Consider the following 25548-nt stretch of genomic DNA (forward strand, 5'->3'; position numbering starts at 1 on the left):
AAAAAAATAAAAAAGAAGCTAAGCTTAATCCAGCTGATCTAATTCAACTTTCATAATTCAGCATTAAGCATAGAGTATACATATTTATCTCATAATGCTTATCAAAATTCTCTAACAACGGTTACCAAACAAAGCCAAAGCCACACCCAAAAAAAAAAAAAAAAACAAAAGAGGCTCCAAATATACGATTTTACAGAAGATTGTCACAATGAATATAAAAAAAAAAAACCAAAAAAAAAAAAAAATGGCAAAAAGCTGGTCTTTAAACCGTCACTCAACAAAACCACCTTTTATCATGTTCATGTTTTTTTTCTTATATAATCACGTTTATGATTAAACAGAAAAAAGGAAGAAAAAAATCACACAAACCTATGTGCGGCACCTAAAATCACAGAGCAAAACATATTTTTCCTGCGGTTCTTTAAGCTTCTGTCCAACCCATGGAAATCTAATCAAAGCTGAAATGCTGCTTCCGTTGACAAGTCTGGTTGAGATAGTCTTTCTAACAACCATAACTACTCTTTAGATTGAAGTTCTATCTGGTGGTGTTCTAGGTTGCGAAGTACAATTCTTGCAAAGATTTTGGCTTCAAGTGGAGCAGTTGCTGCCGCAGCTGCAGCACGCAGAACCCGTGGTGCTCCAGCATTCTGCAAAAGGCCCACGTGGTGTACTGCGTGACGGCCACCCGGGATGGTGAACTACAATGCAGTAACAAGAGGGATTTATTCAGGTACGTAAAGTCTGTCCGATTCTACCAATAGTCACTAGGAAAATAATTTTACACTCAATTTGTTTCAGTAGTGAAAACATTTTCTGATGGAAATGTGATGGTGAGTTGGTGGAGGTGCCAGTGGTGGGGTGGTGAAGGTAGTTGTGGGGCGGTGGTAACACTTAAGTCCGAAAAACATTTTCCATCTTTCAAAAGTAAAATATTTTCCACCTTTCAAAAGTAAAACATTTTCCACCCAAATGAGTTTGTTTTCCGTTGACCATAGAAAATGTTTTCCATTGACAACTGCCAGAAACTATGAAACTTGTTTTTCAGAAATGTTTTCCACCCAAACAAAAAGAGCTTTAGTCCCGACTTATTTCTAGCATTTTTATTTTTTAAATTCATCTCTACCTGGAGAAGGGCAAATGCAGCACACGCCTTGAGTATGGAAGAAGGATTTCGTAGCATAGCCACAAATCTGCCAACCTCAGCTCCACTGACAGAAATAAAAATGAGAAGAGAAATAAAGTCAGAAAATTCGAGAAGAAATTGATAGGAAGCATAAAAGCTTAAAGATAAATATGAATTTTTTAATTAAAGCAAATTGTATTATCTTCTTTCAAATGTAATTATAACATCCAGAAAAGCAGAAATTTCAATTAAATTCTACAAGCAAAACAAACTGGGCTGAAGAGAAAAATATGTAAACATGAAAAACAAATTCTCACGAGTGAATTTCATAACAAAGTACCTTCATGACCTAAATAGAACTGAAACATGCGAGAAAATAAGGTGATAGGAACTTATGAACAAATTATGATTTTTTTCAGCCTTCATAATTGGAGGAAAAAATGAAATCATTTAACAGTCTCAAGTTTTTTATGATATCGTAGCTCAACCTTATAGTTTACTAGCCTAAATCATTTAAATTTTCCACTAATGACATTTTAAAATATTGAAAATATTTCAGCATGCTGCAAGCATTTGTTCACTTCCCACTAGAGTTCTAAATGCTTTTAACACTTTACCTCTCACCCTTAACCTAAACTAACATAAGATACCGTCCAACATAACAAAACTTAGGTTGTGTTTGGATCATGGATTTGAGTAGACATTTGGAAAGGTAAAGAAAAATGTCCTTTCTCTTTCCAAATACCTACCCAAATCCATAATCTGAACACAACCTTGGAGATCTTAAATTGGGGTAATTTAAAATATATATACCACAATCTTTCTAGAAGAAAAATAATATATATATATATATATATTCTGATAAATTATAAACACAATGTATATATATTAGTAAGAGCACATGTTTATCAAAAAAATATATGTATATTAGTAAGAGCACATCTGTCGCTTGGGTTATAGTATTACAAGAGTGGTGATATTGAATCAACCATACATTTTTACTGAATACCAACAAGAATTCTATTAACCATACACGATATAGCCGGATTCAATGAGTCCCATCACACACACACACACGCAGAGAGAGAGAGAGAGAGAGAGAGAGAGAGAGACAGAACCTGCATCTGAGATGACCTGCCTCCTGAATACGAGCTGATTCAGTTACTTGTGCCAAAGCTGCAGGGGCTGATGATGCAGCAGCAGCAGCAAATGTGTGTGGATCAGAAAATGTGAGGATAAAAGTTTCAATATGCCTCAGAGCCATCCTCCTAGCCCCATCTAAATTAACACTTTTAGATATGCTTTCCGATGAAGTTCCTACCAGTGCAAATTCATCCATTCTGCATCAAATATATGCATCAAAATGTTAGAACACATCATCCAAACGAAACCAACCAAACCAAACCTTAAGTCCCATCAAATGGGGTCGGCTGCATGAATTCTTTTTCTCCACTTGACTCTATCCAAGGCCATTTCGTTAATCAAATTAAAGAGATTCATATCTCTACTTACTACACTAGTCCACGTCAATTTAGGTCTACCCCTTCCCCAAACATTATCATCTACCGTTACTGTATCAAATCTCTTCACTAATTTCTCTGTTGGTCTCCGTTGTATATGACTAAACAATCTTAATCTATTCTCTCTTAACTTGTCTTCTATCGGTACTACTCCTACCCATTTTAGAATATACTCATTCCTAACTCTGTCTTTTTTAGTCTTGCCACACATCCACCTTAACATCCTTATCTCAGTAACACTCATCTTATCTACATATTGTTTCTTAGTTGCCCAACATTTCGTCCCATACAACATCGTTGGACTAATATCCATTCTATAGAACCTCACTTTTAGTCTAATGGGTACTCATTTATCGCACAGTACTTCAGATACACTCATCCACTTAAGCTACCCCGCATTAATTTTGTGGACCACATCAACTTCAATCTCCCCAGTCGTTGTGATAATCAATCCTAAATAACGAAAATGTTCACTCTTAGGTAGTTCTTGATTCTCAATATTCACTTTTCCTCTACTTCCATTGTGATTGTTACTAAAATTACACTTCATATATTCTGTGTTAGTTTTGCTTATCTTAAATCCTTTAGATTCAAGTGTTTTTCTCCAAATCTCCAACTTCGTATTAACTCATTCTCTAGTCTCATCAGCTAACACGATATCATCTGCAAAAAGCATACAACATGGCACATCATCCTGAATATTGCGTGTTAACTCATCCTGTTAGAACACATCATCGTGTCACAAAAATTACCATATTTTGAAATCTTACTATTTTAGTTCCCCACAGACCTTAAAAAAAATTAATTAAAAAGAACTTTCTTCCATATACACAAATGTTTTGAGAAAAAGAGTTTGCTGAGTTGTTGGAGATAGTGGTCGGCAATAGAAGGTGGTTGGATGTGGTGACCAGAAGTGGAGCTGCTGGAGTGTCACCGGAGGTCACTAGTAGTTGCAGGTGGCATAAGCTCACTGGAGGGTGGCTAGAGGTCTGAGGAGGTCATGGGTGGTCCGAAGATCACTGGAACTCATAGGAGGGTGACCAGAGGTTGGCCAACCGCGATGTGGCCGATTGTCGGACATGGTAGATGGAAGTGGTGGCCGGGGGTGGTGGGGGAAGAAGCGGGGAGTGAAATTTTGTTTTGAAAAAAAAGAAAGAGAAAAAAGTCAACCCTTTTTTGTGTCCAAAAGTATTGAAAGTTTTGGAATTGATTTCAATTTTATGTAACGAAAACAATATATTAAGCAAGTTTTTGTTACCAATTTCCAAAACTACAAAAATCAAAAATAAAATCAAAAATAAAAACTAGGAAACATAAACATTAACATTAACAAACGATGACTAATATATTACTAACTTAAAGTTACAATCAACACTTGAGGACCAAGAGTGCATTTATTTACATTGATCACTTAAATATGCCAATTGCCAAGCTCAAATACATGTTCAATAGACTTAGCACAGACACTCCTAAGAAGGTGACTTATCTGTGCCATGTCCGTATCGGACACCGACACTCTTCAAAACATCTCCTATTTTTAAATTTTTTTAAAGGCCTGGACACTCTTTGGACACTTGGAGGGCACACGTATCAATCATTTAAACATACGTGTCTATCGATTAAACAAGTGTGAAACTAATTATAAGTTTGAAACAAAACAACTTAAGATACAATAATAAAACAAAACCCATATAAATTTATAAGAATTAGTGTCATATTGCATTTTTTATTATCTTTGAATGATATATATATATATATATATAACATATAATAAATATATAAAATTATATATTTCATGTGTGTCCCCCATGTGTCGTATCCTGTATTTTCTAAAAATTAATGTGTCGGCGTGTCCATGTCGTGTCGTGTCATGTGTCCGTGTCCGTGTTCGTGTCCGTACTTCTTAGCTTAGGCCTCTCTAGACGTGCATCCTTAATGCATCATCTCATAGTTTCATCAGGCCATTAAGAAAACATAAACAGTGACATAGCAACGGTGCAAAGGGTCATCCAAGTTACAATGCTTGATTTCTAATTCTATCGACTTTAGGAGCTACGCGACCATTGATAGAAGAAAAAGTTCATTTAATTTTTTTCCTTAATGTAAATGAATCATTTCCACTTCCATTCGAAATCCAAATTGAATCCATCGCATTGGCTTTAGTTTTGGAAAAGGAATTTGACTCTACAACCCATTATATCAGTTTATAATTCAGCTAGCTAATTAAAGATATTTCAAAAGGGACAAATTTCATCATAAATAAAAATCTTAAATTGTGTAAAATTGTGGAACTGAAATTGTGGGTCTCAGTATTTTTCCAACTGGAAATTGACTAAAAAGCTTGTGCCTAAGCAAAATCATAAGTGAGGTGAGGTGAGGTGAGGTGAGGTGAAGTGAAAAGGAAGCAAAGGAGAGGTTAGAAGGGGTTTTCTAGGTTTCTATCTTTTTCACTTAGTTCCTTCCCAAAACTAGGTGTAAACCCAAAAATCCCATGGAGTGTTATGCAGTTTCCATCGCCATGTTAAGATGATAAGCAGCAAAATGAAGATGCCGAGACTTCTGGCAGATCAATGCTGAAGAACTTTGGATAGCGTAGCACAGCACAGGAAAAGGGTTTCATTGTACATGGGAAGTCAAGTCTGTGTGTCATCTTCTCATACTATCTCCATTTAACAAGTAAAATTTCTTCTTCAATTGCATGAACCTGGTTTATGGCCCTAAGAAACCAGGGTTTCAACACCAGATTTTTTTATTTTATTTTATTTTTTTTTTGGGGTGGGGTGGGGGGATAAATAACCAAACTTTATGAAAAAAGCATCAAGATGGTGCAAATAATACAAAAATGAGAGCCAAAAGGCCCAACGAAACTAATCAAATCAAGTCCTTCACAAAATCCACAAAAACCAGAACATCTGGATCAACCCTACCCGTCACCCAACTATATAACACAGAAAGAAGTCACTTTCTAACCAAGAAATCGAGTGAGACACCCCCTGAAACACCCATCTGTTACGTTCCAACCAAATCAACCACAGTATACAATGGAAGGCAAGCATCCAAGCCTTCCGATGCCTCCACCCAACCCTTCCCCCCTACCCAACTCTACAAAACTGCCTGCACCAAACCCGGCTGCACCCATCCAACCCAAAGGTCATGACCACAAGCATCCAAAGCCGAGAAGAAACCGGACAATGAATATGCAAATGATCCACCGACTCTACATCCCCGCAACACATGCTGCACCAATTCATCAAAATATGACCACGGTGATTAGATTATCAATAATCAGAATTCACCCCAAGGTCGCCGTCCAAACGAAAAACACAACCTTAGAAGGCATCCCTGATTTCAGAAACGTACTAATCATGTTTCACAATACAAGGAATTTGTGTTGCCACACTGAATGCCTCTAGAATCAAACTAGCCCCTCACTTTTCCAAACAGACTAATTATATGTCTATTTCACAAAGTTCTTCAGAAAATAGTTTCAATTTCAGCAGAAGACAGTATGAATCATGTTTTGGTGCAAGCAACGAAGCACTATGTGATTAACTAAAAGAAACCTAAATGGCTAAATCTAGATCATATGGTAGATAAGATAGAGAAAAGTTCATAACTAGAAACTTGTGTTGGTGGAGAAAGTACATTGATGAATGGTTAAAAACAGGAAATCTAGGAAAGAGTAAAAAGCGAAACAGCATAAGCATTTCACTGAACTCAGCAGATACAGAACCAAGATATGGTCAAGTACCTGCCATCAAACATGTATGCCAATGCCAACGCAGCCATGAAGCGTGCCATTTTAGATGCTGATTTAAAACAAAGATGAACAAGGGCCGGAACCCCCCCTTCCTCCACTATTCGAAGAGCATTACCAGGAGTGAAAGCAAGATTCCAAAGAGCTCCAGCAGCAGTCTCATGAACATCCTGAAAGAGAATAAAAAAATATATATGAAATACTAATAAACACTCACAGCATGAAAATAACTCCCTGGTCCTTATTAGGTGACACTAGGGTTGCAAATGAACCGAGCTGTTCATGAACAAGCTCGGCTTGGTTCGTTTAGTAAATGAGCCGAGCTCTTGGCTCGTTTATCTTTATTTAAATTATATAATAAATATATTATTTATATATTAAATAATATTTTTTATTTAAATAATACAAATAATATTTTTAAAAAATTTATCGAGCCGAGCCGAACTTGAGTTTCATTAATGTTAAATGAGCCGAGCCGAGCCGAGCTTAAGCTCAATAAACAAGCTCGATAAGTAAACGAGCCGAGCTCGAGCTCAGCAAAGCTCGGCTCAGCTCGGCTCGGTTCGTTTTCAATCCTAGGTGACACAAACACTTATCCAGCAAAGATGCACAACACATTGAAGAGTCCGCACATAAGATTATACAAACAAAACTAAAATCTATATTCAATTTACATGGAAAAAAACAACTCTCCATCATCACACAAGCATGTAATGCGGAAAGCATGAACACATTTTGGTTATTTTTTTTAAGGATTTTGTATGCAAATCTTGAATGTATTCTAAAGAATCTGAGTATCGGTTAACAGATACAGACACATCCCTTCATAAATCACGATGGAAAAAGAAGGCAATTCTCCACCATTCTATTTTTGGAAAAGAAAAGTAAAGAGATGAAAGGGAAATGGCAGATTTTTTTCCTTCTCTAGTATGTATTTATACTTTAGTTTTTTTTGTTTTGTTTATCAGAGACCAAAGTCAGTTATCAGATCAGATTCATAAATTCTCCTTCAAAATATCAATCAAGAATCATGATGGAACAATAGAAAGGCATTCCTCCAATCTCCTCTGATTTACCTGTTTTAATTTTAGATTTTGAGGATGTCAATGAGGAAAAGAACGGGTTGCATAGAAATTGCTAGTTGTCTTCCAAAATCAGTCTCAAGCTCACACCCTTTGTTTATGATTCAGAAGGACAAAAAAACATGGGAGTGTTCAGTTTTGTTGATGTCTATGATGGACAATATCTTTGGGAGTCTCAAAATCAAGGTTTTATAAATTGGCCGCAACTGTTATGTAACAATTTCGGTGGTTACCACCACCCGTTACGCCGCTATAGCAGTATGACTAATATTCACAACTGTAGCAGCGACCACAATTACATAAACGTTGTATCGGCCATTACAACACCACCACGGACGTTACAACCGTTGCAATTTTATTTTCTGCATTTCGTATATAAGGCCACTTTTTCTTAGTTTTCTTTTTCTTTCCACTATTAAAATCACAAAAAAGAGACACAACTTATGAAAAAAAATCTTCAATCTATATGCTTTTGACTGTTCCACTTTCAAGATGGAGTTGCTATCCAGGTTAAATGAGCTTATGTTTATGAAACCATCATTTTTAATATTAAACATACTTTTTTATACAAGTGGGAAGGTTATCCTTAAATATAATTAGTAAAGTAAATAAAATTAAATGCATCCAAGAAAAAGGAAAAATCTCAGTACCGACTTAAAACTAGTGCAAAAATTAGTACATACATTGGATCATGTTTTAAACTAAATACCAGAAATATGCTAATGGTTATGAAGTATGACCTAAATGTGAGTTTGAGCAATGAACATGCAGGCATTCAGAATCTCTTTTGAGAATCTTTTGTACAATTAAAATCACACAATCTTGAAAGTGTCAAGCCAAGGCCTTATTTCCACTTTGAATTTGATGTTTCCCCTTCATCTTGTCTAACTATGCAACTCTTTCTTCTCAACATTTGGGAGCAGATCCATCTTAAAAATATCATATAACAAAAGACCATGAAATCATTCTTTAAATCAAAGTTCATGAGACATAAATCATAAGCTAAGACCATGAAGTCATTCTTTAAATCAAAGTTCATGAGACATAAATCATAAGCTACTTTATATAAGATGGACATAAAGAAAACCTAACATTAAATACTAATGTGCCAATTTAATATACAACCTATCCCCATATGAGCTATGACGGCAACTCTTGACAACCATTCAGTGTCAAATCCAAGTGCAAAATAGAATTTCTAAGCAGCCAACCATGTCAATTTGCTATTTTAATCAATCAGACAATGACACATATATGAGGAATGGTTTCAAAACTTCCATATGCTAAGTACATTGGGGCTGTTTGGTGCAGCTTTTGGAGCTGCTTATAGCTTTTTATTTTAGAAATTTGGGCCAGAGTGTTTGGTGCAGCTTCTACTTATAGTTTATGATACAAAAATAGCTTACATAAGTCGGAAAAAGCTAATTATTGGAAAGCAGGGGAAGAGGTGCTTTTAAGCTCCGCTTCTTTAATTTTTAGCTTTCAGCTTGCTAGAAGTTGCACCAAATATGCCCATTGACTTTTCATGAATACCAGAGATGAGACCAAATTACACTATAACCAAAAATGAAATTAAATGCAACAAACAAGAACACCAAGTGTGTAAATTTAATACTTACTTCACACTCCGAGTTTGCAAGTGCTATCAGAGGTGCAACTCCTCCTTCTCGTCCAATAGCAATGCTAATATGGAAACAACAAAAATATTAAATAATTGTGAAGACAAAACGAAAAGTAGGTATTTATCTTTACTGAATACGAATATGGTTTTTCTACACAAGATAACGTGATCAAGTATGACATGACAATAATAACCTCAAAGGGGAAGGTCAAAAGAAACTAATTAAGTAATTATTGTTTTCTTCTTCTCTTTTTAGCTTCTTATGTGTTGGGGGTTCTCAAATACAGGAATCTTTTTATTCAAGATGTGATGGATTGCTTTTAACCACACTGAAGTTAAAAAGTTTGAATTGTTTGACCTTTTGGAAACCAGACCACTCATCTCTATGTATTACACAGATATCACTACTTTGCATTGACAATCTCACTCTAGCGATTGGTAAACCATGAAACATCAGCCCCCTACAAAAAATAGCCGTCAATAAACACCCATAATATGAGTTTATGTTTTAGAACTGTTTACATCCATGTTACCAATTTCTGTTTGGCAATTGCAAATCCTGCTATTTATTTTCTTTCTACTGTGTTCATTTTTGTCCTACCCTTATCATCTTCTAGTCTATTTTCATTTCAATGGTTAAGACTTGGCCTAATAACCTTTAAGGTTATGGGTTCAAGTCTTGGGACCATCACTTTGTGCATTGTGCCAAAGGTTAGGTGTGTACTCAATCTTTCCCCTCCCAAACACACATTAATGTGTACTAAATTGGTTGTTGTTTTTTTTATTTATCAGAATTCAGCTCCTTACAACTAAGTATAGTTTCTCCAACTGTCCAGCAACTTTAATGTGTTTGTGGCAAACAGGCACCGATGGTGGCTTACTCCATTATTTAAAAGGTACAACAATAGTTGATGTGTTGGTGTATGGCCACTGAAGTTCTAACAGTGCTCCTGCAATAAAGAACTCAGATTGTCAACCAAGACCACTGATGCAAGCAGACAGCTATTTTATTCAAAGCCAAAGCCATGTAGCTGAAACAAAGCCTTAGGCCTCGTTTGGGAACAGGCCAATTTAGTAACTTTTTGGCTATTTGGCTAAAAAGGTAGGTAAAAAAAACTTGTATGTTTGGGATGACTTTTTGGCTAATTACGAAAAGATGTGCAAAAAATAGAGAGAAAAGAGAATCTTTGACTTTTTGGTATGGGTTGTTGGCTTTTTGGCTAATTTAGTAACTTTTTGGCTAATTGGCTAAAATAGCCTCTTGCCAAACGAGGCCTTAATTCTGTTTAAAAAACGGAATAGTGTAAGATATTACTGAGATCAACATCAGCACTCTAATGAGGCCACATGGGCTATTTCAGGTACCAACAATATGGTAAGTTAAGGTTACCTTAAGCTACCTTTTTATCTTCCAAATCTTCCACAATATGATGCATGTGAATGAGTGCTTATAGGATATAGCAAATATTCTAAAAATAAGAGAGGCCGGACACGAGCTGGCTTTAGTCTTGGCACCAGTGACTACTTGGGCTGCTGCAACCAACTAAACAAAAGATGGTACGATTTATTGGAGCAAGCCTAAATATTGACCTGCAATGATATTGGTCTTAGGGTCTTTCTAGTAAGTAGACCAAAAAGGTTGAGGAAGGAAAAAGAAGAGATGGAAAGAGTTTCTCTCATTGTTAGGAAATTAAGGGGAAGGGAAGCAAAGGAAAGAAGGGACATCTTGATCAAAGCCCATTATTTCTCTTTGTTAAGAGACTCATCCCACATCGCCTCTCCAAGTCACCCAAGCTTGTCCATATAGTCTAGAGGCCTTTCCGTTCCACCTGATGCCAAATGGTTTTGGGTAAGACATCTCCACAATTCCAAAATGAAAGCTAGGTCCTGCACGGTCTCGAGGGACAAGTCTCCGAACCAGGTTTATTTCTCGCGTCTCATTCATCTCTCTACCTCCACATGTGAATTGCACATACAGATGAGTGTTACAGATTTGTCCCACATTGCTTTTCTAAACCCATTGCTTTGAAAAATGTTCCTAAGCAAAGGCTTCGGTGAGAACCGAGGCAAGAAGTGATCAAGCCTCAACGTCTCCAGAAGCCTGAAGTGAGGCAAGGCCAAGGCTGCTAGCCTCAAGCTCAAGGCGGTGGCTTTTTTCTTATTGTCATGATTTGATCGCATCCATCTAATTTTTTAGTAGTAATAAACATATGACATTTACATACTAGGTCATAACTTTAAACTAAAAACTGCATCTTCTTTTTGTTATTTTTTTTTTTCTCATATAGAAAATAACTTGTTTCTTCACTTTAGCTAAGCAGTTGATACTTTAGCCGATGCTAGATACTAAAGTCTAGCCTCTGGGGACAATTATTTGTTGTGCAGTTAAATTGTGCTTTTTTTTGGATACCTTTTATGTTTTCGAATGTTAAAATCTTAAGTGTTTATTGGATGCCTTATAATTTCTTGGATATTGGTATTTAAAATATTGAATTTCGTTGGTTGTTTTATGGATATTTAATATTTTGAATGTTGCACACAATTTTTGAAATTATTGAGTTTTTGTTATGTTATTTATTTTTTTAAAATATCCTTCGAGTTTGCGTTACTTCGATGAAGCCATCACTTCACCTCATGCTTAGGCCTTAGGAGCCCTTGTCGCCTCTATTCATTTTTTGCCTCAAAAAAACACTATTTAAGCCACCTAAGGTAGGTTCATATTTTATAGGCCTCTACCTAATGGCAATTGATTTTCTGTTGGATGCATCCAAAATTTTAACACTACATCCAAAAGTAGCTAGAAAGAAGGATCCAAAAGAACAATGCCTTTCTTTTACTTTCTACATTCAAATAATATCCTTGTGCTTCATTCAAAACGATTGCATTGAAAGAATGCCACCCATGTACAAAGAGGCAACAAATCAAAAAGGCCCAGGTACACCTCCTTGTGTATACACACCATTGTATACAGATCCTTGTGTTACTACATAATGGTATAATAGTAAAATTTAAAAAAAAAAGAAAAGAAAACAAAGGCACACTCACACATTCCTTCTTTCTTTCTTTGCTCCTACTCAACCAACCAAAAGAAGGGAAAGACTACCTTTTTTCACGGATACCTTATACATACATTCTCTTCAATTTCCCATCCCTTTTACTAACAAAGCATTAATTTAAAATTGTGTGGTGAACACAAGGTAGCACAAAGGTTAGGTTAGGCCATAAAAGAAGTTGCAAAAACATCTTTTTGTAAACCAATGGAAACATGAACTATTCAACAATAACCTTAGTTGCACGAAACAGCAGTAGGGGGCAAGAGCACATAGAAGAGTCTGAGGTTGGGAGTACCTAAGGTAGCATTTATGTATTATATATATAAATATATACAAACATTGTAAGAAATATTTTTTTGCTTAGTCGTGGTCCTTGCGGGAAAATGAACACAAGGCAAGAGGTATGGGTAACTTATACTATTTCAATTTATGCTTTATATTTTGCCCTTAATTTATTCTAATGTGGACTGATATGCTCATCATTTTTAATTTATAAAGTACATATCTCGGTAGCTTTTCTTTTGTTTCTTTGGGATTCATATGTTTGAACAATCCCATCATAGTTGAACTGTGATTCCATCTCGATGAAAACACGGTTCTAACTTGATTATTATTTTGAACTGCCGAATAGAAGTTCCAGAGCGGAAACATCACCCTCACAATTCTTGTGACTAATATAATAATAATAACAAATTAAAAATTTTATTTAATCAAATCAATATAAATCTAAGTCCTGTATTACTACCAACTTTCCATTTTCCAAATTTCCCAAGTAGCAATAAAGCTACCAAGGCTAATATTGATACCTCAAGAACCAATGACCAGACAGTCTTGCTGTCTCAGTGAGGGATGCACAGATTAATGGGACATGGAGTTGACTCTCAAACATAGCTGTGGATGGTTAAGGACCTTAAGGTCACTACTTTAAAACTCAACATTAGGTAGCGCGCCCTGCTTAGAAAAGCATTTATGTAAGAAGTTGACTGTAGAAACAAATTTCTCATAGATAACAAGAAGTACAATTCCATAGAATCAAATAATGCACCAAACTAAATGAAATATAGATTGGTACCATAATAATGATGATGATAATATTTTATGAATGAACCTTTAAACCTACCTATTTGCTTCTGATACTGACAATCCCCACAAAGCGCCAGCAGCCCTCTCCTGAAGACCTGGAGATGCATTTGAACAGGAGTTTGCAAGAGCAACCTATACAACCATCATGAAAAGAAAGCTTCAACATATTGTGGAACTTGCCACCATACAAAACATAAGAGTATAACTTTGTGATCTGAATCTTCCTGGACATTTTTTCCTCCACACAGATACACAGATTTTTAAAAAATGAAGACAGAAGTTTAACTTCTGCAACTTTACATAAGAGCTTAGCATAGGAATTTTAAACATAGCTATTGTTCCCAAGAAATTGTTTTTGCAGATTGAACTTTGGTGTAGAAGTAATGGCTCTCATTTAATTACAAGGAGCAGGACTCTGCAAGCCAATAATAAAATCAAAAGTTGATACCCAATAGACATTCATGTAGAGCCTCCCTCTTTTTCCAAACCACAGTAATATAAAAAGGGGAGCAAAGACAAAACTGTTTAGTGCCACTTTGGTACAAAGGAAGTATTGTACACTTCTTCGACTATACAAAATTGACAGAATATCATGAAACTATCATCAAAAACGATAGACTAGTTGCTTCCGATTTTGGGGAAAAAATATAACACAGGCTGCACTGTTTTTAGAGGAAGGTGTAAATAAAATAAAAGTGTGTTTCTATGTACATAGAAAACTCAATAGAAAGAAATTTTGAAGAATAATAATATAAAAAGAGAGTAAGAAATCAATACTCATTTCCAAATCCTGTAGCTTTTAGACAGCTAACAGCTAAGCCATTAATCACACAGCTAATAAAGTCAGTCACTACTGAGACAGCTCATAAAAGTAGTGTCACTCCTATTCCCTCTAAAGCTTCTCTTAGGAGAATCCCTACGCTACACTCAACTTGAAAGCGTCGAAAGGGAGTCACAAGCCTTCTTCCTTTAATCCATAATAAGGAGCTGCCTAAACTACCTCAGGGTACTAAAGCTGTTCCAGACGGTCCCCTCTACAAAAAGGGTCTCCCTTCCTTATACAAATCATAGGTAAAATGGGAGTTATTCATATTTTATTTTCATTTTTTTGGTCTAATGGTTGATGGGTTACACAATGCGGGCTAGACTTCTCCCTGCTCATAAAAGCCCCCTAATTCAAATGAAAGCAGTATTTGATCTCGGGCATCCAGTAGTCTACCAGCAGAGTTTATAGCTAAGCTAGTTGGTAAAGTATGTATAACTTGTGAAAGTCTGACAAAATATAAATAAATGAAGACTTCAATCTTTTTCTTTGATTCCACGAAGGAAAAAAAAAAATACATAATGAAGAAAAATGTGCACACAAATGCAATGTATATAAGACAGTTATTTATAAAAAGTTAGGAGTTTTAAATTTTTATTTAATTTCAAATTTGACTCGGTAAGTAAAAACAAATATCATTCTAGGAGTTTCTTTTTGCTTTTTTTTTTTTTTTGATAAGCAACAATTAAAAAAAATTGTATTAGAAAACGTGCCGAGGGAGCACAACCTTTATACAACCAAAATAAAGAAAGAACTGAGGGTGAATTACGAATGAGAAAACATGATATAATACAAAGAAAAGAATAAGAATAATTCTCTCCATACCAATTTGTTCGCCTTTTCTGTTGGAATTCTTCGTAATAGTGCTTACTTTGTTTTTTTTTTTTTTTTTTTTTTGATAAGTCACAATACTATTTACTTTTAAAAAGGCAAAAACAAACTTTGAAATTTTCTTAATTATTTTTGTGTAGAGTACTCTAAAAGGTTACAAAACAAGCTAACTACATGAATCTTCTAATTTAGAGGGGTGGTCTAGGAAACTTGTGGTTTCCACTTGGATGTAAATTTATTAAGTGGGTGTTTGGAAAGTGGGTTTTTTTGTAGATTTTTTTAGTTGTAGGATATTATTGGAGAAATTTTTTTTTGTGTTTGGGAAGATAGTTGCGTTTTTTTGTGGTTGGATGTGATGTTTGTGAGAGAAAAAGTGAAATGATTATGGAATTTGATGTGATATTTTATTTGGATTTGTTTTTTTGGTTTTGTAAAACATTTGTCTTGTAGTGAAAAAAAACAAAAAAAAAACCCAAAAACCAAGTTCCCAAACACCCCTAAATGGTTGTATCCTCAATCATTGGCAGTGTTATCAGAGGCGAGCCTAAGCGCTCGCCTACGCGCTAAGCGAGGCGAGGCGAGGTGAGACTTTAGCGCTTCAGGCACACTGAGGCAAGGCGAAATGGTGAGGCAATGGAGAAGCGCCTGAAGCAAGCCTTAGGCGATGAAGCGGGAGGCGAAACGAAGCGACGCTTCACCAGATTTTTGCCTGATTTCAGTTCGAATCATTTGGGCTGTTCATCGACTTCGTTCGAATCATTTGGGCCCTTCATCGACAAAGTTAATTAGTTTTATAATTGCTTTATACTAAATAAGAAGTCCAAACCCTAGATCGACTTCGTTCGTCGACATTGAAAAGGCATACGGAAGTCGACTTCGTTCGTCGACATTGAAAGGCATACCGAAGTCGTTCCAGTCGTTCCTTCTTCTTCACCTGGTGAGTTCCTTCTTCTTCCTTTCTTCTTCTTCTTCCTTTCTCCTTTCTTTCCTTCGACTTCACTGTCGGACCCCCCCTTTCTTCCCCCCTGTTCTTCCTTTGTTCCAGTCGTTCCTTCTTCTTCACTGAAGAACACTGTCGAACCTTGTGTTAAAACTAATTCAATTATTTTTTAAAATTGATTTTTAATTCGCAAAAAATTAATTTTTAAAATTAATTCAATTATTTTTAAATTAATTTTTTTTAAATTAATTCAATTATTTTTTTCTGTGTTAAAATTTCAATTAATTCAATTAATTTCCTGGTTATTTTAATTTCCTGGTTATTCAATTCATTATTTTAATTCAATTAATTTGTTTAATTCAATTAATTTGTTTATTTTAATTCAATTAATTTCCTGGTTATTCAATTAATTATTTTAATTCAATTAATTCAATTAATTTCAACTATTTTAATTTCTTTATGTTCTTCAATGTTGTTAAAATATGTTCTTTAATTTCTTTATGCTGAAAATATTTATATTTTTGTCTATACCATTTATTTTTAAAAAAAATCCTTTCTGGTCGCCTTGATTCGATGAAGCCCTCGCCTCGCGCTTAGGCATTAGGAGACCTTGTCGCGTCGGTTCGCTTTTCGCCTTAAAAAACACTAATCATTGGGGTTAGATAGAGTACCTAAGATGAAGCATGATAAAATCTTTGTTTGGAGATAATCAAAGTTTGTTGTTCTTAGGTGGATGATGTTGCTTTGGGGGAGAAGGGGAAGAGAGATATACATATAAAAGCAGTTTTCAAATTTAAGGAAATTTCATGGAGCTTTCCATGTAAAGCAATACTAATATTCCCTTCCGCTTCATCCCGTTGCCAGGAAAAGAAAAGAAAAAGGCAAGGCAAATGATTCATTTTTCCTTGTTTGTTCAGTTTACATGAAAAGTATATGTACAAAAAGAAGTCATACTTTCCCATGATGCAAAACCTTATATTTTTTACCGAAAAGGATTTGAGAGAAACAGGTATGGTGGGAAAGAGAAATAATTAATTATATTAATAAAAAAATTCCTTTGAGGGGACTATGTGTATTAAATATAGTATATGAGTAAAAATACAAAAAAAATAAACAAAAAAGGGGGGCAGGCCAAGTATAACTAGTTTATGTAAACTGTGACAATTTTATATACAATAATAACTACAACATTCATGCATTAAATTACACATGCATTTGCGTGAGCATGCATATGATGAGACACACACATAGATAAACATACAAGTATTGAGGGGACAGATTCCTAAATTTATTGGTCCGCAACATTCAGTGTTTCGTATTGACAGGACAGTAAACAACTGTCAAATCCTCTATCAAGCTATTCAAAACAACCTATGAAATAGTTCGTCATGGCACACCTTCAATTCTAGGAAGTTGTATTAGTACCTTCAAATACAGTGGATAGAAAAGGTTTGCGCACAAGAAGGAGAAGTACATACCAAGGCTTCGACGCCACCAGCTGCCGCAATTGCTTCTCGATTTCTATCATCAAATGACAAATTCCACAATGCACCAGCAGCTTCTTGCCTGTTTGAGGCAAAGACAGAATGATAGTAATAAGATAATCCGTTTCCATTTTCCAATCAACAGGTAGATCAATAGGACATACACGAACACATACTTCACAAGCAAAGCATTTATCAAATTCGAAGTAGATTCATCCCCAGAATCGGTCCGATGTAATCAATTTTTCATAAGGGTATTACAGGTAAAATCTAGGAAGTTTCTATATAGTGTGAAGGATACCAGACTATAGAACTAGCCATCACTTTGACTAAAAAGACAGTGGATATCGGTTGACTTTCATTGATGTAACTACTAATATTAAATCTAATTAACAATCAACTTTTCAGAACCTAAATTAGATTAAGAGGACATCAAAATGGAACTTTTAATTCTTTTGTACGCAAATTTGACAGTGAAAGGCATCAAAATCATGAATAGTCCTTTATGTATTCTGGCATTAAAGTAATTTAAAGAATAACGAGTAGAATAATAATTTGACTTAATAACAACGTATATAGGAAAAGGTATTAGCTTGATAGTAATGATTTTTAAGACTATCCTTGGGAGGGAAGACAGGATGATGTCACCCTAAGTTTTATTCTAGGGCAGTTGAAGTGGATAATATCCTCAACTCAACAAAGCCTTGTCCCAAGACTCCCAACTATTATGGGTTGGCTACATGACTTGCGTTTCACCATTCTGCTCAATCAAGGTTCATACTCAACTCAAAAGAGCACATGTTAAGAAGTCTTTGCTTACCATCTCAACCGATGTTAATTATGGGGCCAGTGAAGTGGATGCATATTCTTAAAGGTTTTTAATAATGAAGAAAATGAGTATCGGGCATCTTTTGCTGCGTCAATTGGCGGGAAGGGAAATTAAAAAGAAAATAAAATTTGTTTTCCTTTCTTGTATGCGCGTTCAGTTGTTGCAAAAAAATTTTGACCCCACTAGAACTGCTCTGCTTTCTTGAAGGAAACATTTTTCCTTTAATCCTTTTTGTATAAACTACATTATTATTATTTTATAAGTACAATAAAAAGGGCACCACGGGGGGTTACAACCATGCAACCCTTGTACAAAAGCAACTATAAACGGCTATACATCAATAGCCTATTTGAAGGTCTCTACAAAACTCACAAATTGTCTCAAAGATGGGTTAATTGGACAACAAAAATACTCTTCATTCTCGCAATATACTTTTCTTTTCCTCCAAAAATTCTTCTATTTCTCCAACCCAAATGAACCATATAAGTGCCAAAGGGACCAAGCACTAAGCTTTCCTCTTACTCCTCCCCACACAAGCTTCTCTCCAAGATCCAAAAAGGTTCCCAACCGCATGAGGGAAAACCCACACAACACCAAACATGAAAAGAATCAAGGACCACCACTCTCTCGCCAACTCACAATGAATGAGAAGATGATTCACCACCTCCTCATCATGGTTGCATGTACAACACCAATTAACATGAAATTACTTACTTCTTATCAAATCATCAATGAGGAGGATCATGTCATGAGCCGCACACCACACACACCAAAAAAAAAAAAGATTACTTTCAAGGGTGCCCTAGTACCCCACACCTCCCTCCACAGAAAGAAGACCCCCTATGGCCCAAATGAGTCTCATAACAAGACTTTATATCAAAACAATCAGAATTGGACCTTCTCCACCAATATGAGAGGAATACAGAAGTGCAAGTAAATCCTCTAACTCCCCCCCCACCCAATCATTAAGTCCTCTGCTCAGCCCAATATCCCAAAAAAACTGTCCACCCTCAGTCTTCAAATACTCGCTCACTGAAGTTCCCTATTTAAAGCAACACAAGCAATATTACGATAAGCCATCTCCAACTTTTCCTCCCCACACCAGGAATGACAACAGAATCTCACCATCTCAATATTACCCACCACAAACTGGCCAGAAAAGGATTCCCACCCCTATGAATACCTCCCCATAAAACTGCACACCACAGGACATAGAAACATCCTACATAGTCCATCCCACCAAATCCCACTCCCCACATAATAATACTTGCACTCCACCAACTTTCTCTAATACCTCTTTCTCTCTCGATTGCAAATCTCCACAACCACTTTCCCAATTATGCCTGATTGAAGATAGCAAGATTTCAAAAACCCAAGCCCACCCCCCTCTCTTCAGAGAGCACACAAAGTGTCCTAAGACTAATCCACCATATGGTATTGGAACTCTTCCCCCACCCTATCACAAAGGAAGTCATGCTGCAACTTCTCTAGTTGCTTCACTACAAAAACCACTATAATGAACAAGGACATCAAGTAGGTGGATATGCTTGATGAAGTTATCTTAATCAAAGACAATCTCGCTCCTTTGGATATAGAGTGCAGGATAATGCATCATGAGAAAGTTCAAATTATTTTTGTACATAAACTTTCTTGTAAATTGAACAGTTAACGAAAAAGTATATAATTTGTATTTTCTTTTCCTTTAATTCATTTTTCAGGAAATATTTTCATGTACAGTATTCCTGAAAATTGAATGGAGCCTTTGGTTGCAATGAAAATTATCTCTTGAAAAAAAGACATAATTCAACATCGGATTTGAATTGCAGCAACTACTATAATACATGCACTTCTCAAGTTGAACAAAAGACGAAAATTTTTCAAGGGTTTGGTCCCATCAATACGATGTGTTTGAATGGGTAAATTCGGTTACTGCAGCAACATGTATACATATTCAAGATAGTGTTAGATAATTAAAAAAGATGATGATCCTGAGTACTTATTAGAGCAGCCATCCTTTTTTATTTTTTATTTTTTTTTTCTTGTCTCACTACTTTGGTTTGTGCCTCTTTCATTTTATTTACTTCACTGGTGGGTGTGGTCGGGCAAGGACGCCTAGGGGCTAGGCTTATGTTTTTGACACAGAGTAAGCCCATCCTCTGTTTGCATTTTTATCGAAATGATCACTACCAGCCATCATCATATGTATTTTGACCATATCAATCATTTAGGGCTCTTTTTGCTTCAATCAGTCCTTACGAAGGGAAGGTAGCCAAAGAAAATTCACAATCAAATGCATCCAAGAAGCTGAAACCTACCTGACACCTTCATGGGGAGAACGGGTAAGTTGCACCAGTGCTTCGAGAGCACCTGCCTCTTGTCCAACAGCAGCATTATTACTATTGCTATCCCCATGGGCAGCCAAATTAGCTAAGGCACGAGCAGCCTGGAAAATGACCAATATATGTTACACATGGGAAACATTATATATGGACTAAATTAAATTCCAACATAATAAATGGATTTGAGTTCAAAATTTTACAGAAACCAAATAAAATTTGGAAATAAATGTAACGTTACCATGACTAGAAAACATTAAGATTTTATTCTCATGCCAATTAAATTCAGTGACTGCTGATATGGAACAACCATCAGAAGAGGCAAAAGAAAGGTAAAGGATCATCCCAAGGGGGAAAGGAAGCAAGTAAGCTTTTATAAGGAAACTGAGATAAAGCAAAAATAGTAGGATCCATATATTACTCTTGTGAAAGTAATGCACTGAATCTAAGCTGAATTCATTCATACTCTAATAGGGAAGTAACTTGCATGAACGCCTTAATTACTGACTAAAAATTTGCTAGCTTTAATCACAGAAAAACTCACATAATTCAAGCCTCAATGAAGAGAGTGCCAAACAAAAACCATAATGAACAGATGATTTTGAACCATCAGAAGCTGAAGAATGTTATAACCCACACAGCATTACGAAGAAACCTTACATTTGTCATCTAAAATGAGATAGTAAAGCTCAATGAGCGACAACATCTAATTATCCAAAATTTCTAAATATAGGTTACGTATGTATCTAAGCCCCCTAGGGTTTTCAGTTGAACCCAGATCCTTCTTTTTTCAAAAGCTTGTTTACTAGTAATATGGAACTTATAGATACACAAATCAAATATTAGTTTGATAATATTATACACTACTCCACCTGCTCCTGAACTCCCTCAAACTTGCAGCAGCGAGCTAGCATCACCAGAGCATGTACACCACCTACCACTGCAACCTCCATGCTACACTTGTCATCAGCTGCCAAATTCGCCAGTGCACCAGCTGCACGTTCCTGGGAAAAAGAAAAAAAAAGAAAAGAAAAAGGAAATGAATCCTCTACTTGTCACACACCGGACCTTGGTTTGTATAATTAAGTTTGCATGTTCAGGACAGTGGTTGTGCACGTGCGCAATGTGAAAGCGCCTACCAGGACTCCATCACCACCACTAGACCATTTGAAAATAAGATCAACTAAAGCTTTTACACCGCCAGCCTCAGCAATTGCACCCTATAATGGAAATTCTGGTTTATTAGAGTCCGAAAGTCAAACCATATCTTGACCAAAGAATTTCAAAACAAACAACCTTATGCTCTTCCCCGACAGAGAGATTCCATAGTCCTCCAGCAGCCTCTTCAGCAACCAACCTATTCATAGACCGTGCCAAATTTGCAAGAATATTGATTCCTCCTTCTTCTGCAACAGCTTTTGCAACATTCGTATTCACAGACAAGTTTGCTATAGCCTACACATCCCAAAAGATTGACAATAAATCAAATTTGTACATTGCATGCAAAATAAACTGATAATGTAAGGAAAGAAAATTTTACACGATAACAAATGCGAGTGTAAAACATACTGTATTATTATAAATCATGATCACTATCATTATACTTCCCTATAAATCTTACCTTTGCAGCTTCTGACTGAAGCCCCTCCCGCCAAGATCTTGCAAGGTTTAGAAGAAGACGTATCCCACCATCCCGCATAACTGTTTCAGCCCTTCCACTATCAATGCTAGCATTTTCATCATCAATGACAACAAAAGTTGCAAGTCCTGTGGCTGCCCTTTCCTGGACATCCTCTTGTGAACTCTGCATCAAACTGAGCAACAGCCCAGCACCTTGGCTGAGCCAGAAACTACCTAAACCCTGTGGATTGCTCTCGGCCATGCGTAGAAGTGAATGGGATATTATCCATTCAAGCCAAGTCATGATTTCATCCAAGTTCTTATCCTTTTTCTTCAAATTTCTCCAATCGGAGAATACATTTCTCTCTTTCTTTGTAATATCGGCAAATAGAGAAGCTAACCCCTTGAAAATGTCAGTGCTAAGGGTAAGTACCAATTTACCTTTATTATTATTAGTAGCAAAGTTGGCATCTTCCTCGAGAGCAGTGCAATTCAATGCACACAAGACCTTCAAGCTTCGTGAAGATGACAACAATCTCAAAACAGTAGTTGGAACGACATCCGTTCTTGAAACATCTAAACCTGTCAAGTTAGGCAGTTTACTCCAGTGCTGTGAAACCAAACTCCACTTCATATTTGTTGTTCCTGCAACCGAGAGGAACTGAAGTGAAACAACATTTGCTAATGCTATCTCATCAACATGAAGACAGTCTATGAACCCAATGTCCGTCAAATTCTGACAATGCTTAGCCAATGCATTGATGGCTTCCCCATCAACATCCCGGATACCTGAAAGCTTAAGCTTTCTAAGTTTAGGACAGCAAATAGCAATTGCTTTGATTGCATCACTGCTGATCCTTTCACAGAAATCTGGCCCAAGCTGGAGACTCTCAAGTGCCTCATGTCGAGCCACAATCACGGAGAGGGTAGCATCAGTAATTTTCCTGCAGTAATCGCCGCTGATTTCACGCAAACCTCTAGCTTGAAGATTAATTATTGCATCAGCAGATTCTGCCCCACGAAACCGGAGTTTCTGAAGATTCATACATCGAGTGGCAAGTGAAGCTGCTGTGGTAACATCACACTTGTGAGCACGAAGATCCAACGATTGCCACAAACATGGAGAAATACCTAAACTCCTCCATGTCCGGCAGGTTGATGACAAGCTCGCCCGGTCACGATAATTCAGACTCGAAAACAGCTGAATCACTGTATCATCAGGTAGTCTAGTCCAATCCACTACCACTTTCTGGTCCAAACTCAAACCCTCATCCTCAATTTCTGGGTAACTTGGCAAAACCACCTTATCCTTCCCCTTCCTTGCCACTTTTCTACGGACCCTCCGACTCATATCTCAATCAGTCACACACACTCCAACTGAAACCAGTTATCAGACACAAAAACCAATACCCAATAGCCTTAGAGACTCGAATTCAGAAACTGGTTACAAAACAGACAAGAACCCAGAAATCAGTATCCCTTCACCTCAAAAACCCAAATCTTGAAACCCGCAATAGATGACACAACCTCAGAATCTGATGCCCTTTAACAACAAATTACCAAATTCTCAAAACAGTAATGGAACACAGATAAAAACCCCAGAAACAAATACCATTCAACCTCAAAAAACACCCAAAATCTTTAAACAAATGATGGAATGAACAAACCCACAAAACCCATTTCCCTCAATCTCAAAAAAATCAAATCTCTAAACCAGTGAAGGACCACATCAAACCCAGAAACGAATGCCCTTTAACCTCAAAAAAAAAAAAAAAAAAAAAAAAAAAAAAAACCCTAATTCTCAACGCACTCATGAAATTGTTGAACAAGAGAGAAGTCTATATACATAGCACAGAGAAATTAAAGACTCGTAATATACAAAATCCAAGCCAGCGGTGAGAAGACCACGCAATTATAAATACGTTAAAGCGAATAAAAGTTGAATGATTCTCTCAAACCTGATTGCTAGGGTCTCATTGGCTTGTGGGTATACCCTTAAACATAAATCTATCGCCTTTTATGAAGATTGCATTGACAAAAGCTCCACTGGAGCTGTAATGGCGAATAGAGATATAGAGAAAGAGGCAAAAAGGGTCGCAGCGAATTTAGGTACGTAAACACATGGGTGAGGAAGCAAAGCCCAACCCTTAAAAGCACTTGTCTACACCTCTCTCTCTCTCTCTCTCTCTCTTCTTGATGTAAGAATTCTAACAATTACACACAGATAAAAATGGAGTGAAGATTGCATAGGGCCGAGAGAAGAATTGGTGTGAAATCACAACTCATCATAGCAACACAACACAATGAAAGATTATTATGCAATTGCATATTGAAGTGATTTTTATTTTTTTTTATTTTACTTATTTTTGGGTATTGATTAGATTACCAAGGTTGATGTGTTTTATATATTGAGAATTAAACTTAATTATGGCTATAAATGTTATTAATTACAGAATCAAAAAAGGGGAAAAAAATATTTTGAAAATAAAATTTGATAAGAAAACATATATAGTGTGTTATTCAATGTGTTTTCAAATATCAAAATAAAATTTGATAAGAAAACATATACAGTGTGTTATTCAATGTGTTTTCAAATATTATTAAATATATCCAATAATAGATTTGAAAATATGTGACTAAATTTTCAAAATACGAAGTTTTGCCTTCAATAATCGGTTTTAACATTTCATTTATTGTATATTTGAGTCACTTTATTTTAATCTTCAGTTGTTGGTAAAGTCAAAATATGTTATTCATAAACATGTGAAATAATCATTTTGTTAAATGAATTTTTTTTGAGAATATTTACCAATAAATCCTATCTCACAAACTGTTATACCAATGAGTCCCTACTTTATACTTTTGTTCCGGTAAGTCCTACTGGTTGAAAGATTTGTTCCCTTCTGATCCTTTTTTCCATTTTTTTCTTTACTAGTGGACAATTGTACCCTTTTTTGATTGGAAACTTTTTTTGCTCACATTTGGTAGTTTGAACGGAATGTTCACATATGTGTCAGCCATCACGGGTAGGGTTTTGTGTCGTCTAAGTTTGGGTGTCTGTGGACGACTGTGTAGCAGCTTGATAGAGATATCATTTCCATCGGCGGGACGCCGTTGTTACGAAGGTACGTTCCCTTATGACAGCTATGTGTTTGTGTGGCATACATAGCAATTTAGTCGCCGACACATCCGTCTTTTGTCGTTGTGTGGATGCGTTTCCATGTTTTGTTTCTTTACCTGGTATGTGGGTTATGTGTTTCACGAGGGGTTGTGTGTTTTGTTTTGGGATGGGTGTGGGTTGTGTGTGTTTGTGACTCTGTATTTACTGATATGTGCATTTTACTTCTGTGTGGGTTGTGTGACTGTGTGTTTTATTGCATCCTATTTTGTGATTGTATCTACTTGTTTTTCTGTTGTGATGGAGACACATGTAATGTTGTGTCACG

The 25548-nt window shown here is 36.1% G+C and overlaps 1 protein-coding gene across 2 annotated transcripts; it reads right to left on the minus strand.

Annotated features, from left to right (window-relative positions):
* Positions 1 to 34: 34 nt before the first annotated feature.
* On the minus strand, positions 35 to 24475 carry LOC114288163 (protein ARABIDILLO 1). Of its 2 annotated transcripts, none has more exons than XM_082869426.1 (13): positions 24061 to 24475; positions 22104 to 23542; positions 21779 to 21937; positions 21622 to 21702; positions 21355 to 21486; positions 20462 to 20589; positions 17312 to 17399; positions 13277 to 13371; positions 9102 to 9165; positions 6395 to 6570; positions 2242 to 2463; positions 1124 to 1208; positions 35 to 698 (listed from the first exon to the last, which is right to left on the minus strand). In XM_082869426.1, exons 2-13 carry the CDS (start codon positions 23451 to 23453, stop codon positions 516 to 518), a joined length of 2763 nt encoding a protein of 920 aa, XP_082725552.1. In that variant the 5' UTR covers positions 23454 to 23542; positions 24061 to 24475; the 3' UTR covers positions 35 to 515. The 2 variants fall into 2 exon arrangements, with proteins under 2 accessions (XP_082725552.1, XP_082725551.1); XM_082869425.1 differs by having other exon boundaries at positions 22104 to 23645; positions 24061 to 24420.
* Positions 24476 to 25548: the final 1073 nt, after the last annotated feature.

The sequence above is a fragment of the Camellia sinensis genome, chromosome 5, assembly GCF_055761805.1.
Source record: "Camellia sinensis isolate YWXY chromosome 5, ASM5576180v1, whole genome shotgun sequence".
Lineage (NCBI taxonomy): Eukaryota > Viridiplantae > Streptophyta > Magnoliopsida > Ericales > Theaceae > Camellia > Camellia sinensis.